Below are 15,118 nucleotides of genomic sequence, written 5' to 3' on the forward strand. Positions count from 1 at the left end.
AATAAGAACACGTAGGAAGGGAATAATACGTTACCCCTGACTAGGGTGGTCCAAATGAGAAACAGTGGGCTGAAACTGCAGCGATGATAGTTCAGTGTTTTATATAGGACAGCGTTCCTAGTGGGGTGGAGAATGGTGTCCTGAAGGAGGGGAAATGGTGTAGAGGGGGCCAGTTATTGGTGGTATTCCCAAAGAGGCTTGACACCCTCCTGAGAGGGATGATTTAGGGTTGTAAGGAGCTCCGCCTGCAGGATGTGGAGCAGTGACTCTGAGGACATCTACAGTTCCACGCATTTTTTGTTAATAACACACAATAAATAAGCACGGTTGTGTCTTTGTTGGTAAACTGAAGAGTAGCAGGGCCCATGCCATGGTCCTGAGGCCAGTGGACGTACCCTGGCCACATCCATATGATTAAACTCTCTTCCACGCAAAGCGGGTTGACCACATTCCAGTCATGTTGGAAATCATACCTGTCCCGTGGAGACACATGAAGTGCGGTGGGAAATGTGTTTGCAAAAGGCTCAAATGGCCTTGGAAAAAAGCATGTCCAGGGCTGTGCTAAAAATTTACCAATGGGGACAGCCAGCTTGCTGTGTCAGGCTTCAGCAGAGTTTATTTATTAGCACAGGTCAGCCCTAGAAGAGTAGACGGTGCTGTAGAATCACAGAATCGTTTAGGTTGGAAAAGACCTTCCAGACCATTGAGTCCAACCATCAGCCTAACACTGACAAGTCAACCATGGCCCTCAGCACCACGTCTACACATCTTTTAAATAACTCCAGGGATGGTGACTCAACCACTGCCCTGGGCAGCCTGTTCCAACCCTTTCCGTGAAGAGATTGTTTCTAATATCCAATCTAACCCTCCCCTGGCGCAACTTGAGGCCATTTCCTCTTGTCCTATCGCCTGTTCCTTGGGAGAAGAGCCCGACCCCCCTGGCCACACCCTCCTTTCAGGGAGCTGTAGAGAGCGAGAAGGTCTCCCCTCAGCCTCCTCTTCTCCAGGCTGAACACCCCAGCTCCCTCAGCCGCTCCTCACAAGGCTTGTGCTCCAGACCCTTCACCAGCTTCGTTGCTCCCTGTGTAGCAGGGACCCATCAGCCAAGTGTCTTCAGTCTGTCAGTGGCGAACAGCTGGAGTTCTACAAGAGTGGAAGAACATGGCAAATATACAGTAGCACGTGTATGGAAAGCCATTGTCATGGTTTAACCCCAGCCGGCAATTAGAACCACACAGCCGTTAACTCACTGCCCCTGGTTGGCGTGGGGAAGAGAATCAGAAGAGTAAAAGTGGAAAAACTCATGGGTTGAGTTAAAGACGGTTTAGCAGGTAGAGCAAAAGGTGTGCACGCAAGCAAAGCAAAACAAAGAATTCATTCACTGCATCCCACAGGCCCGCAGGTGTTCAGCCATCACCAGGATAGCAGGCCTCCATCACATGTAACGGCTCCTTGGGAAGACAAAATGCCATCACTCCGAATGCTCCCCCTTCCTTTTTTTTCCCTGGTTTTGTACCCTGAGCATGACATCATATGGCATGGAATATTCCTTCGGTTGGTTGGGGTCAGCTGTCCTGGCTGTGTCTCCTTCCAACTTGTTGTGCCCTCCAACCTGCTCGCTGGTGGGGCAGTGTGGGGAGCAGAAAAAGCCGTGACTGCTTAGCAACATCTAAAAGCAATACTGCGTTATCAACATTATTCTCCTCCCCAGTCCAAAACATAGCACTATACCAGCTGCTGGTAAGAAAGTCAACTCTATCCCAGCCAAAACCAGGACACCCGTCCAATTCCAGCAGTCTGAGGTTTGGGGGTTGTTGAGTTGGATACGGATCCATGTCATTGTGCTGAATGCCCCTCAATGGATTTTATGGATTTCATGTACGTATAGAATAATACAGAGTGGAAAGGAGCTCTGGAGGTCACCTAAACCAGCCAGCTGCTCAGAGCAGAGCAAACTTCAAAGTTAGATTGACCACCCCACTTACTTTATGAACATATTTACAATTTCTTCCTCCACAATATCCATGGCAATGAGTTGCGCCATCCCCTTGTGTGCAGTGTGAAAGAAAAATGTCTTTGTTCAGTGCATCATGCTTTTGTATGTCCTCTTCTGCTTCTCTGGTTATGAGAAATGGAAAACCATAGTTCTCTCTTTGTGAGGACACTTACAGTTTTGACACTGCTGTCACATATCCCCACATAATCCTCTCCTTCTATAGTGGAAGAGTCCCGGTATAATTACTATCTTGCTGTCCGAAAATAAGTCCCCAGCTTTCACCATCCTTGCTACCTTCCTTTGTACCTCTTCTTGTCTTACCCTACGTGTGCAGAGACAGGGACACCAGCAGCGTGAAATACCCTCAAAACTGTCACAGGGACACACCGATTTTTGTCAGTGCCCATTCTAGCAAATCCTAACACTCAGTTTTCCTTCCTGACTGCCTCCAGACACTGACGTGACTTTTTATCTGAAGTGCTCTTTGACAGCACCTCTTCCCTGGCAGGTGAAAGGAAGTTTGCCATCACTGAGTCTCCTTTGCCATCTGCTGACGCTGCCACCCAGTGCTGAGATCCTTCTGCCCTGCAGGCTCCTTGCAGTCAGGTCTCGTTTCACTGGTCTGAAAAACCTTCTGTGGGCATCAGAGCACCCCTGGCAGCAGGGATCAGGCTATCTCCATCCCAGAAATTAAGCACGCTTGAGACTCCAGAGCTGTCTGAAGGGTTTGTGAGGAAGAGGTGATGATCAAAGTGTCTGCAAGTGGTCAGCCCATCCAGGCTCTTGGGAAAGGGCTCTCAGCACCAGTGCTCCTGCCCATCAGTGGGGTGAGAGAGGACACCAGAACAGGCTACATTGAACATGGTGTTTGCTGAATTTATCAGAGGGATTTTGCAGTCATGGTTCCCAGGAAGGTGATACATGGACATTGGGTCCTTCCCAAGCCAAGGCTGCTCACACCAGGGCCCCTCTCAGCTTGTCCAGCCCCACACGGTGACATGACTAGACAACGGAGGGAGAGTTGTCCGTGCCTCGTGGCCACAGTTCATCCCTATTCCATGCGGTTGCATCCCTGCCAAAAGTTGAGAAAGACCTGAAGCCCTTTGATATTGATCTTGTTTCCTATCAGGTCCCTCTGCCCCAGCAGAGCTGTTCTATCTACTCACCGTTCGCTCCTGTCACACTCAATGGTTTGCGTTTCAATTGGGTATTGATACCAGATCTGGGGAGAGCAGAGTTTTGCCAACATACCCAGGTGCAGGGTGGAGGGGCCGGTGGTTGTGCGGTGAACCGTGAGAGGTCCCGTGAGCAACAGAACCTCCCCCAGGACCCTCCTCTCTGCTCAGAAACACACTATAAATATGAGGATCCCCAGCCTTGCCAGTCAGCAGCGTCCAGCTCAGGCTCTCACCAACCCTCCTCTCTCCAGCCTTGCTGAGATCCCAGCTCAACTCCAGCCATGAGGTTCCTCTACCTTGTCTTCGCTGTCTTCCTCCTGGTATCCTTGGCTGTCCCAGGTAAGAGGGTGAATTGCATGGGAAGGGGAGCAACGGTGGGAGAACCAGGGTCAGAGTGGGCCACGCTTGGTAGGCAGCTTGAACAAACGTGATCTCTATTGGCTTTAAAGGCTGTGATTTTGTTGCCTCCATCAAGGTGTCAGGTCCTTTGGGTGTGCAGCTGTGTGCTGGTCTCCCGCAAAGGCACAGGTGACTTGGTTACCCCAGGTGGTCTTAAATGCAGCTCTATGTTCATGAGCAGACCAGTGAGTCTTTAAAGAAAAACTCACTTTAAAGTACCATAAGATGTACATTTAGGATGTTTTAGACATTTTTTACACCTTCTAGTGTGTGGGAGAAGGGAGCAGGACCTCCCTGGGAGCAGGTTCTCATCCTTCTGGCCACTGCCACGCTTACACCTAGAGGTGATGGGAGGGCATGACACTGGGGCTCCTACGCTGACCCAACCACTCTCCCTCTGTCTCCCCCTTGCAGGCTACGGGCAGGTAAGGAAGCACTGCCCCAAGGTGGGGTACTGCTCCAGCAGCTGCAACAAGGCGGACGTGTGGTCCTTCTCCTCCGACTGCAAGTACTACTGCTGCATCCCGCCCGGCTGGAAGGGGAAATAGGAGCTGAAGAGGAAGCTTCCGGGGAAGAGGAGGCAGCGCGGTGGCTTTGGGAGCGGCTTCTCTACCGTCTAACCCAACTGTCGTCCCCTCCTCTCAATCATTAAAAAGAGAAAAAAAGGAGATGTAACCCTGGTGTGTGTGGTGTGGTTACTTGTGTCCCCATGATCCCACATAAAGCATTAGGACAGGTTCCCCACGCCCAGCCCAAAAGGCCCATTAGCAACATGTCTCTTTTTGTTCTTTTTTGCACAAAATTCGTAACAAAAATGCTAAACATATGGCGTTCTCCTCTCTGTTTCCCACAGTGAATTCAGTCAATGGTGGGTGAAAAAGGTCTGGTTGGAGTAACACCCTCCTGGGTGTCCCTTTCCCCACTGAACCTCGTAGCAAAACCCATGGGTGTCATGTGCGGGAGGGAGCCTGGTTCAGCCCTGGGGCTCAATAAATCGGTACCCATCTGAGATCCTAGCAAGACTGTTGTTACCATGACTGGGTAATGAGCAGGAATGGAAGGGTGAAGCATTCCACACTCCCTTCAACGTCTTCCAGAGACCTTCTCTAGAAGGATCTTTGGGAGAGCATCATTCCTCCCTTCCAGTCTCCAAAGGCTTCTCTGCTAGGACCACCTATGAGAGCATCCATTGGATTCATTCACAGGTGCCTGCTGCAGGCATAAAGCAGCCCTAACAGTGTCTGTAGAAGGGCTATTTGCAGCAGCCTTTTCTGCTATGATGATTATGTCCATCCTCACCTGCCTCATCTTCCATATAAAAAACTCGGTCATTGTCTTTTTAGTGGTGTCCTGTTTCATGTTCCTGTGTCCTGGCTGAGGTTATGTGAGTGCTGGTAATGATCAGGTCTACTGAAATCTTGTAGCATATGAAGATGTCCTTGGGTTGGGGGGAGAAAGAGACACGGTGTTGGAGTCTCTTTCATAGAATCATAGAATCATAGAATGGTTTGGGTTAGAAGGGACCTTGAAGATCTTCTAGTTCCAACCCCCTGCCCTGGCAAGGGCATCCAACCTGGCCTTGAACCCCTCCAGGGATGGGGCAGCCACAGCTTCGCTGGGCAACCTGGGACAGGGGCTCACCACCCTCACACCAAAGAATTTCTTCAAAATATCTCATCTAATCTCCCCTCTTTCAATTTAAAACTGTTAGCCCTGGTCCTATCATTCCACTCCCTGATCCAGAGTCCCTCCCCATCTTTCCTGTAGGGCCCTTTAGGAACTGGCAGGGGCTGGAAGGTCTCCGCGGAGCCTTCTCTTCTCCAGGCTGAACCCCCCCAACTCTCTCAGCCTCACAGCAGAGGGGCTCCAGCCCTCTGATCATCCTCGTGGCCCTCTTCTGGACCCTCTCCAACAGGTCCATGTCCTTCCTGTGCTGAGGACTCCAGAGCTGCACGCAGTACTCCAGGTGGGGTAATTGTAAGGGAATACAATGAAATAAAGCAGGGATTGGTAAAAGTGAAAAATGCAGATAGAGGGACCTAAAACAGAATGCTGAGAGACCACCCAGTGATGACAGACAGTTGCCAACGGTGTTCAAGGAGCTACCTGCAACCATGATAAACCCACACTGGCCCATGGCAAGCTTCCACCTCCTTCTCTTCCAGTAAATACATAACCAGCTTGAATAAAGTCAATACCATTTCCGATGACCTCTGTAGGCCTTGGATGTGGAATGGATGACTGGAAAGGTGAAGAGGAACATGTAACAAAAATCTCTGCAGCAGATGAATAAAGAGGCTGTAAACTGCCCGTTTTGTTTTCCCACAGGGTCTTTCCTAGAAAAGGAACAATTTGGGGAACCCAACACATCTCTGACAGCTCTGGCCTCCCAGTGAACTTTGGTGTGGTCAAAAAACTTTCTCACCAACCCTGGAGAAACTGTAGTTCTCTATGTTGTAAAATTATCCCGGGCTTGATTCGCTGTACGTGAGCCCACGTTATTTTGCACGTCTTGAATCACCCATGTGTCTTGGTACCCTGAAGCCGCTGCAGAAATTCTCACTATCTCAGCAGAGGATCCTTCAGTCATCATCCCTGTTTCCTTTCTAATACCTTCTCTTTGACAGGTGAATTTAGTAAGAAAAGCAAAAAAAAAAAGTGAGGGGCCTTCAGGCTTGGGGTTCACAAGGGGTCTAGACAAATTTGGAAAAGAAATCATATTTTTCAGGGACAAAGCAGAGATACCCTCATATTTATAGACTACAACAGAACGTGTGCAGGAGTGGAATAATGAAGTCATCATGAATTGCTGTTGTTTTCCGTCTAAAACTGTGTCACTTTAATGCAGTCCTTTATTCACCCCTCTCATGCGAAGCTTTCATGGTGTTCCGCATCTTGAAAGGACAGGTGTTTGGGGAGAAATCTTTTGTCTTTCATATCTGGCAGAAATTATGGTAAGTACTCATTAAAAGAGCACCATAAATTGCAGCTCCAAAAGAAAGGGTGTTTTATCAGCCCTGCTTCTGCAAGCTGCAGGGTGATAAAGATTTGCATCCTGGTTGTAGGATGTTGTGGGTTTTTTTCCCCACTGATTTTCTCTAAGTCTTATTTTCAGTGAAATATAATGATTTATGCAGAAACATTTTAAAGGAAACAAGCTGCACAGAACAGCAAAAGAAAAAAAACAAAAAAAACCCACTTTCCACACAAATCTGGAGTTACCATATTGTCTGGTGCTATATATTTTAAAGATCTGTCTTTTCTGGTAGTGACAGTCAGTACATCTGCCCTGGAAGAAAGAGGAACGCCAGGCATAATGAAAACGTCTGGTCCGATGGTTCGTGTTAATATGCCCATCTGCTTCTCTGTCACTCGTACCTACGTGTAATCGCAGACGGCGACTGGGGCAGGGTCTGCACTGGCTTTTTTGCATTGGGACCCGGACCTTTCTGGTTGAGCGCAGTTTGTACAAATAGCAAAGCAGTGACCCGTCAGGGCTTTTTCTAGTTGATGCTTCCCCGATAAGAGGGAGGCTGGAGGCTCACCAGACCTCAGACTTTGCTCTCCGAATGGCACATACGAGTCTCGGTGCCTCCAACTCTTCCCTCGTCTTGCACAAGCACATTAGCTGTCATAACCAGGAGGTAAACACTGAAACAAGGAAATCAAAAAAGAGCAATAAATAAATCAATAAAGGGTACCAAAATTTTTGGCTAAAATTCCCAGGATTTATCACAGAATCCCAGACTGGCAGGGGTTGGGAGAGCCCTCTGGAGATCATCCCGTCCAACCCCCAGCCACAGCAGGGTCACCCAGAGCAGGTGGCACAGGAACGCGTCCAGGCGGGGTTGGAATGTCTCCAGAGACGGAGACTCCCCCACCTCTCTGGGCAGCCTGTGCCAGGGCTCTGCCACCCTCACAGCAAAGAAGTTCCTCCTCATGTTTAGGTGGAACTTCCTATGGTCATGTTTGTGCCCGTTACCCCTTGTCTTGTCACTGGGCACCACTGAGATGAGCCTGGCCCCATCCTCTTGCCACCTGCTCTTTATATATTGGTCAGCATTGATGAGATCCCCTCTCAGTCTTCTCTTCTCCAGGATAAACAGCCCCAGGTCTCTCAGCCTTTCCTCAGCAGAGAGATGCTCCAGTCCCTTGATTCCCTTATCAAGCAATACAGTGTAATGATGCCGTTCCCTCTTCTCTCTTCGTCTCCTAATTACTTGCATTCCCGGTCTCTACTGGGCAATGAAATAAACAATGTAGGGCCATTCATTTGACATACACATTTAGTTTGATTTTTCCTATGTGCATCACTCTACATCGATCTGCTCTGAATTTCATCAGCCAGTTGACGAGCCAGGCGCTCAAACCAGCGAGGTCCTTCCACAGCCATCACCTTCATGACCCTGAGCAACACAGTGCCAGCAGCAAATTTTGCCATCTTTTCGTTCAACCCCTTTTCCATAAAATCACAGAATGGTTTGGGTTGGAAGAGACCTTCAAAGCCCACCCAGTTCCACCCCCCTGTCCTGGGCAGGGACACCTCCCACCAGACCAGGTTGCTCCAAGCCCCGTCCAACCTGGCCTTGAACCCCTCCAGGGATGGAGCAGCCACAGCTTCTCTGGGCAGCCTGATTGGATGTCTCACCACCCTCACAGTAAAGAATTTATACCTAGAATATCTTTTCCAAACCTTTAATGATCTGATTTCCCACTGTAGCCTTATCAATGATCCCCCCATGGTGCTCTCCATGACCTCCATCTTCTGCAACTCGGCCCCATAGTGCTGGTCCCCACCTCCTGCATCCCCTTCTCTCTGGTCCTCAAGTCTGCTGCCTCCTCCAGGGAGCTCTAGCAGGGAGATCTAGACGTGATTTTCCTCTGTTTTTACCCATGTTATTACAGTCATAACTGGCACAATCCTGGCTTGCAATCCTATAGGTGCTTTTAAGTTGTTTGGTTGGTTTTTTTGATAACATCAGCATCTCCCCATCTTCTCACAGTAAATTTCATGAAGCAATAGATCACACACTGCGGTCATGTGGGCAGCTATTTCCTCCTTGAATTCCCTTAGGACTTTTTTTGGGGAAAAGATCTGGGCGCTGGTGATTTGTTGCTGCTGATTTCCTCTCTTCCACCTCCTTTACATTTAAGACAAGCCCTTTGATGAGTCCCCACAAAGGAGAGTTCAGCACGAAGACCTCCCTTCTTTCCTGCAAGGTGAACACAGCTACAAGTATTTCATTTAGCTCCCATGGAGTGGCCTTATCTTTCATTAGCTTTACTGCTCTGACCATCTCCTGCCCTACATGCTCTTCATCAGGCTTCCTTTTCCTGATGTGTTTGCGGGGGAAAAAAAAAAAAAAAAGGACTTATTTTAAGAGGTTTCTTTGCCTTTTGCAAGTTCTTCCTGCAATTCTCTGCTGAGTCGCCTTATTGTGTTTTACACTTTGTCAGGCACAGTTTATTATCTTTTCTATTTTTGCGTGTTTGGACACAATTTCAGCTTCTTCTTTCTAGCGGGCTCCCTCATCCCACTGTTCTGCTATGACCTTTTCCTTTCGCTCTTTCTCAGGGCTTTTTTTAATAGGTGTCATAGATTTTCTCTGAGTCTCCAATATAGTGGCCTTAAATAGCTCCCACGGTGCTTGCAAAGAATCTATTTGCAAGGATTTAACTCTTTTAGCTGTCCCCTTTGTCTTCTTTTTAACAATTTCTCCATTTTTATGTAGCTCCCTTATTGAAATTAAGCACGGAAGTAGTGGCCTTTTCATCCCCTGTTGCTCCTGCAAAGATGTGGAGCGTAAGTACCGTATGATCTGTGCTGCGGAGCAGCTCTCCCAGGTTAAAACCTCGAACCAAGCCCAGTACGTTCGTCAGACCCGAGTGCCGTTTCTCTGTTAATTAGTGTGCCAAAGGCAGCGCGGAGAAATCACTTGTTATGCCTTTGTCTGCTACGGCTAGGTCAGTGAGCCTGTAGCTGGTGTTTTCTCCCCGTAAACAAATGAAAACCCTGTAATCCAGTAATTTATCAGCACTGGCTTCCTAAGGTATAAATATTCAACTCCTTCTCCTAGAAAAGGAGCTTTCCAGGATATAAATCTGCTTCTTGGCATAGCTGGAATTTGTAATATGAACAAATTGCAATGAAAAAGAGGCCGTATTTTTAGCAGTAATGGTGACTGACCCCACTAGGGAAGAAGTGTTTTCTTTTTTCCTTGGATATCTGTTCACACCTGGATACCTTTGTCCAAGAAATTCACTTCTGGGCAGCTAATGCCCTACAAGACAAGGTCTGGGCACAGTTTCTGAGATCCTCTGTACCCGAGCTCTACTCTGGAAAGACAAGTCTGTGTCTTCCAACCCTATCTTCCACCTTCATACCCAAAACACCATCCAACATAGAATCACAGAATGGTTTGGGTTGGAAGGGACCTTCAAGATCATCCAGTTCCTACTCCCTGCCCTGGGCAGGGACACCTCCCACCAGCCCAGGTTGCTCCAAGCCCCATCCAACCTGGCCTTGAACCCCTCCAGGGATGGGGCAGCCACAGCTTCTCTGGGCAACCTGGGCCAGGGGCTCACCACCCTCACACCAAAGAATTTCTTCCTAATAATCTCATCTAAATCTCCCCTCTTGCAGTTTAAAACCCTTCCCCTCGTCCCATGGCTCCCTTCTGTGATGCAGAGTCCCTCCCCAGCTTTCCTGGAGCCCCTTGAGGGACTGGCAGGGGCTGGAAGGTCTCCGCGGAGCCTTCTCTTCTCCAGGCTGAACCCCCCCAGCTCTCTCAGCCTGTCCTCCCAGCAGAGGGGCTCCAACCCTCTGATCATCCTTGTGGCCCTCTTCTGCCCCTGCTCCAACAGGTCTGTGTCCTTCTTGTGCTGAGGACTCCAGAGCAACAAGTAACACACTTTCAGTGTGACGCTGTGAAATGCGTGATGTTGGGCATTACTGCTTTAAGACTCTGTGCTCATTTGTCTTCTGAAAGCCCGAAACTGCCACCAACACCTTCCATGTATGCAGCTTCATTTGATTGTATGCTTTTTTTAGGTGCTCAGTTTTGTGATGCCAAGAGGAAGGTTCAGCCCTAGGAAGCACCTCTTGTTGGTGTAATAGCTGACTATTTCTCTCTCATAATACCAGTCTATTATCACTGATTTCTCAGACATCAGACCACAATTCCTGCCATTTTGGCTTTTTTTCCCCCTAATACATAATCGCCAGTAGCTTTCTCCTCCCTGTTTTGAGTGTGTGTGTAAGTAGGACTGGCTGACGTGCTCTCTGCAAGCTTATGATTCCCATCTGGTCTGCTTTCCCTGCAGAAAAAACACACCTTGTGTAGCTGGAATAACAGCCTTTGGGCTGTCTCCTACCAAAATTAAGTTGTTACCATTGACCATCCTTACAAGAGGCCAGTCAAATTGTTTTTTCTGGCAGCTCCTGTTTTGCCCCCGAAGGCAGCCAGTGGGAATCTCCTGGATGCCATTCACAGAGGGGCCTTTTGCTTTCCTTTGGTGAAGTCAACTCAGACAAATAACATTTCCACACAACGGAGACAACGTTTTTGCAACCAAAAACATTTGCCATAGGCAAATAGCCGGTGTCCCTCGCTCCCCGCTCCTCGCTCGCTTCTTCCGAAGAGGAAGCCATAGCACCTGCAGGGTGCTCTGCCATTGCAAGAGGAGAAGAGTGGCCCAGTGAGGTTTTGGACATTTTCTGGCTCTCAGGACAGGTAGAACAGAGTTTCTTGATACTTTGAGTGCCTTTTACTGTGGAAAAGTTAAATGGCCGCCCTGCTGTTCTGAAAGAGGTGAAAAAGAGAAAAAAAAATTTAATATAAGCCCAAAGTGCATGTGTATGAAATGCTAAGCGTTCTGTGCAGCTGAGCTGTGTCCCGACTGCCTTCCCTGCTCCTGACATCAGTGGAGGGATGAACCCCCCAATTGCAACACATGCAACTTCTGCCACTGAGAAATGCAGGGTAGCATTCAGGGCACTTGGGCAAAAAAGGCCAGGCAATTTCCTTCTGCCTCTTCTTTAGGAGAAAAAAAAACCTGTTTTTTGTGTGTTGAGAGGTTCTCTACTGCAGGGTGCGCTGGGTTCCTCTTGGGGATGCCAGGTCCAACCTTCTGCCCATAAAGAGGTGGGATCTGAAGATGAAGGAAGCCTGTCTCCTCCCTCTCCTTGCATTACACCCATGTCAAATTCCAGCCTGAAACCCCCAAAACAGGACCCACACCTTCCACCCGTTGTTCAGTGCAGTTGGAGGGTCCCTCTGCTCCCCAAGAAGGTGCCCCAGGAGGTTGCATGTCTGCAGAAGACAGGGGCAGTAATAGGAGGGAAATGTCATTCTCCAACAACAGAAGTTCAAAATAAACTACTGGGTTTAGAAACTTTCTGTAGGTGCAAAAAACATTCTGAATGCTGGAGATGCAGCAGAGCGAGAGGCACCACTTCAAAAACCCATTTTGCAGTTCGTTCGCTTTCACATGGCTTTTCTTTTCACTCTCCTCACACCATTCTTATTTTTGTCTTGGGGAAAAATGTGAAAGAAATGGCAAAAGGCTTTTTTTTTTCTTTTTTTTTTTTTTTCTGCTCGCTGTTTCCTTTCGCCATTTTTATTATTTTGTCAGACTTTCAACCCTGCGTGTCTGTGAAGTCTTCTCACCTGCACATGGCTGTTTCAGGTGAATTTTCCCTCTTTCATATCCTGTTGTCTGGGGTCAGGTGAAGCTTGATGAATCACTGCTTCCCAGACAGCAGTCTGTGGCTCTTGATGGGCCATCCTGTATCAAGTGTGACATTTACCTGCTGCCTGTCCCTGCCTGATCTCAGCCTCTGTAGATGAGATGTTTAACCCCCTCACTCTCAGTATCTCACGTCATGCACCTAGTTTGCACGGAGACTCATTCCTCTTATCAAGAAAAATATCATAAGAAATCCCACAGCTTTGTCTGGATTCCTGTATCCCTGGTCAGTCTTTAAACTGATAGAGGTTTTTAAAGTTATGAGAGTTCACATTTATCCTATGTCCTAAGGATAAAATACAGGATCGTAAGGCTGCTCACTAGGTTTTGGGGTTTTTTTGCCCTGCAATTGCCCGGTACACAGTAATTTGGACCCCCGTGGTTGGTAGCGAGCCCCTTGGAGCAGCTTAGGTAGGACATACAGACACAAAGGGTGGATTCGCCTCTCTGGTTGTCAGCAGGGACACGTCTGCAGACACCATGTGTTCGAACTGCCCAGGCAATGGGAGGAGTTTTGAACAAATAGAGAAATTAGCCTTAGGAAAAAATTACTCTCCCTGCAACTCCATGTACTGGTTGTAGTGCCAAGAACTGTGCTGACCACAGAGGATGCTGCAGAAGAGAGGAGACACAGACCTTGCCCTGCAGAAATTAAGCAAACTTTAAGTAAGGGAGAGGCCTATATCTCCTCTCTTCTCTTGCAGCATCCTTCAGTCTGACAAATACCAGTGTAGTAGCCTTTTTCTGGGTTTAAAAGTCCCCATGGATGGAAACATTCTTTTTCCTGGGGGGTTTCAGGGAAACAGGACTGTTTTCTGTTCCATGCGCCAGTCAGGGAGTTGATCCTTTTTGACACAAACATCTCGCCTCTAATATTGCTCCTGGGGCTTGTCTGGCTGCCCTTTGCCAGGGTTCTCTGAGCCACCCAACACCAGATCGCTCCCTGTCCCCCTGCAGAAAGCCTGGAGTGAACGGTGTATCACACAGTGGAGGGGACACTGAGATTTTCCTTGTCTTTTCTTCCATTAATGGTGACCCCCAAAGGGTCACAGTTAATATAGTAATCTGGTCACGGGCAACATTGAAAAAGTCACCTGCTCTGTGCAAGGGTGGCCAGGACAGCCACAGAACCAGGAAACCTGAGTGGCTGCACTGGGGTGAGGATGCTCTAAAGGCACCCCAGGAGGGGGATTTTGGGGCACAAGGGGAAGGCGGAGGCTGTTTGCCTCCAGTTTCTACCCCCGCAATAGGACTGAGGCCCCCAGTGCAGGGGTTGAATGGGACTGATGGGGCCCTGGGAGCTGTTGTGTCCCCTAAAAGTAAACTGGGGTTCAACTTGTGGAGAAGTTAGGAAAAAATTCTTCACAGAAAGAGTGGTCAGACACTGGAATAGGCTGCCCAGGGAGGTGGTGGAGTCACCATCCCTGGATGTGTTTAAGACTCGTTTAGATGTGGTGTTAAGGGATGTGGTGTAAGAGAGAATTTGTAGAGTGGAGATGATGGTTGGATTCGATGATCCCAAGGGTCTTTTCCAACGGGAATGATTCTATGATTCTGTGAAGGGAGACCCAACGTTAAGCAGTCTTCTCCCAGCCTGCTTTGAAGCAATGGGAATATCCCAAAGCCTTTTCCAGTGTGTCACTTGAGTGTCACGGGTCTGGGGCTGTCAGAAATGTCCAGGGCTGTTAGAGGTGTGTCATGATCACGGCCCAGGTAGGTCCTGGCACTGCCCTGCTGGGGGGGTGAATAAACCACACAGCACACAGAAATCACGTCTGCCCGTCTTTACTTCAAAGCAGTGAACACCGTCTCTGTCGCACCGTGAATACAGCGCTGGGAGCCCCACCGCCAGTGCTGCTCTTCCTCCCCGGGTGGACTCCTCCACGATCATTTTCCCTTTTTGGGTGGGGGGATGCAGCAGTACATCTTCCCGCAGGACTGGTTGAAAGTCCACTCGTCCCTTTTGGCACACAGGTAGGAACAGTACCCACCACAAGCGCCCTTGGCCTGCCCGTACCCTGCGATGGGAGGGAGAGAGAGATGGGTTATAAAAGGAAACGTCAGACACCGCAGGAGAGCAGAGACCCACAAGTTATCTCCTTGCAGGTTACCTTCAGTTTCAAACCCACATAGGATGGGACCCATGCTTTCTTTCTGTCCCCATTTAGCTGGGGGACTGTTGGACTCTTAAAGGTCTTCTGTCTAAGTTTGTCAGTACTGCAGCTTACAAGGATCCCTTTGGATGGGCACGAGAGACAGGCATTTGCAGTGCAGCATTCATCTCATCCCAAATTGGTTGTGTGAGCTACGTTGGGTAAATCGTGAGCCAGAGCCAGCTGCAGGTAGCTGAGCTCCACTGCCAAAGCTGGGTGAGATGATCCACCTCCCTCCACCACAAGGCACAAAGGCTGGAGAGGGGACAGGCACTCCAACTCCCAGCCTTGGGGTCAGCCCCCCTTTCTCCCCACCAAGTGTTGCTGTCTTACCTGGGGTGGCCAAGGAGAAAAGCAGGAGCACAGCAAAGACCACGCAGAGCACCCTCATGCCTGGAGGCCAGCGGAGATCTCAGCACACGGGGAGCAAAGCAGGTCTGAGATGGCCACGGTGGGGGATCTTGGAGGCCCTGGGTTTTATAAAGGGACTCCTGCCACAAGCGGCACAGCAGGAGGAGAAGCTTGAGCAAACCCATCTCCAAAGAGACGTTGTTTGCTTGCCGGCGTGTGCAATGTCACCCCGACCCGCTGGTCCCACTCACAAAGGCACCTGGCAGCCAGGTCCATGCTCCAGCGGGCTTCTC

The 15,118-nt window shown here is 49.1% G+C and overlaps 2 protein-coding genes across 2 annotated transcripts; one reads left to right on the forward strand and one right to left on the reverse strand.

The window, feature by feature from the left end:
- The first annotated feature begins 3,455 nt into the window (after positions 1-3,455).
- On the forward strand, positions 3,456-4,121 carry LOC141740161 (cygnin). The gene is made up of 2 exons (XM_074578391.1): positions 3,456-3,513; positions 3,988-4,121. Exons 1-2 carry the CDS (start codon positions 3,456-3,458, stop codon positions 4,119-4,121), a joined length of 192 nt encoding a protein of 63 aa, XP_074434492.1.
- Positions 4,122-14,208: 10,087 nt separating this feature from the next.
- LOC141741063 (small basic protein 1-like) lies at positions 14,209-14,865 on the reverse strand. Its single transcript, XM_074580913.1, has 2 exons — positions 14,808-14,865; positions 14,209-14,339 (listed from the first exon to the last, which is right to left on the reverse strand). The coding sequence occupies exons 1-2, from the start codon at positions 14,863-14,865 to the stop codon at positions 14,209-14,211; spliced, it is 189 nt and encodes a 62-aa protein (XP_074437014.1).
- Between the last annotated feature and the right edge of the window lie 253 nt (positions 14,866-15,118).

This window comes from Larus michahellis, chromosome 3 (genome assembly GCF_964199755.1).
Source record: "Larus michahellis chromosome 3, bLarMic1.1, whole genome shotgun sequence".
NCBI classification, from domain to species: domain Eukaryota; kingdom Metazoa; phylum Chordata; class Aves; order Charadriiformes; family Laridae; genus Larus; species Larus michahellis.

Excerpts from the sequence above, each read along its gene's own strand:
- LOC141741063 (XM_074580913.1), bottom strand. The coding sequence starts at position 14,865 with ATGAGGGTGCTCTGCGTGGTCTTTGCTGTGCTCCTGCTTTTCTCCTTG. Across the intron at positions 14,340-14,807 it reads TTTCTCCTTGGCCACCCCAG|GGTACGGGCAGGCCAAGGGC; the intron begins GTAAGACAGCAA and ends CTCCCATCGCAG.
- LOC141740161 (XM_074578391.1), top strand. The coding sequence starts at position 3,456 with ATGAGGTTCCTCTACCTTGTCTTCGCTGTCTTCCTCCTGGTATCCTTG. Across the intron at positions 3,514-3,987 it reads GGTATCCTTGGCTGTCCCAG|GCTACGGGCAGGTAAGGAAG; the intron begins GTAAGAGGGTGA and ends TCCCCCTTGCAG.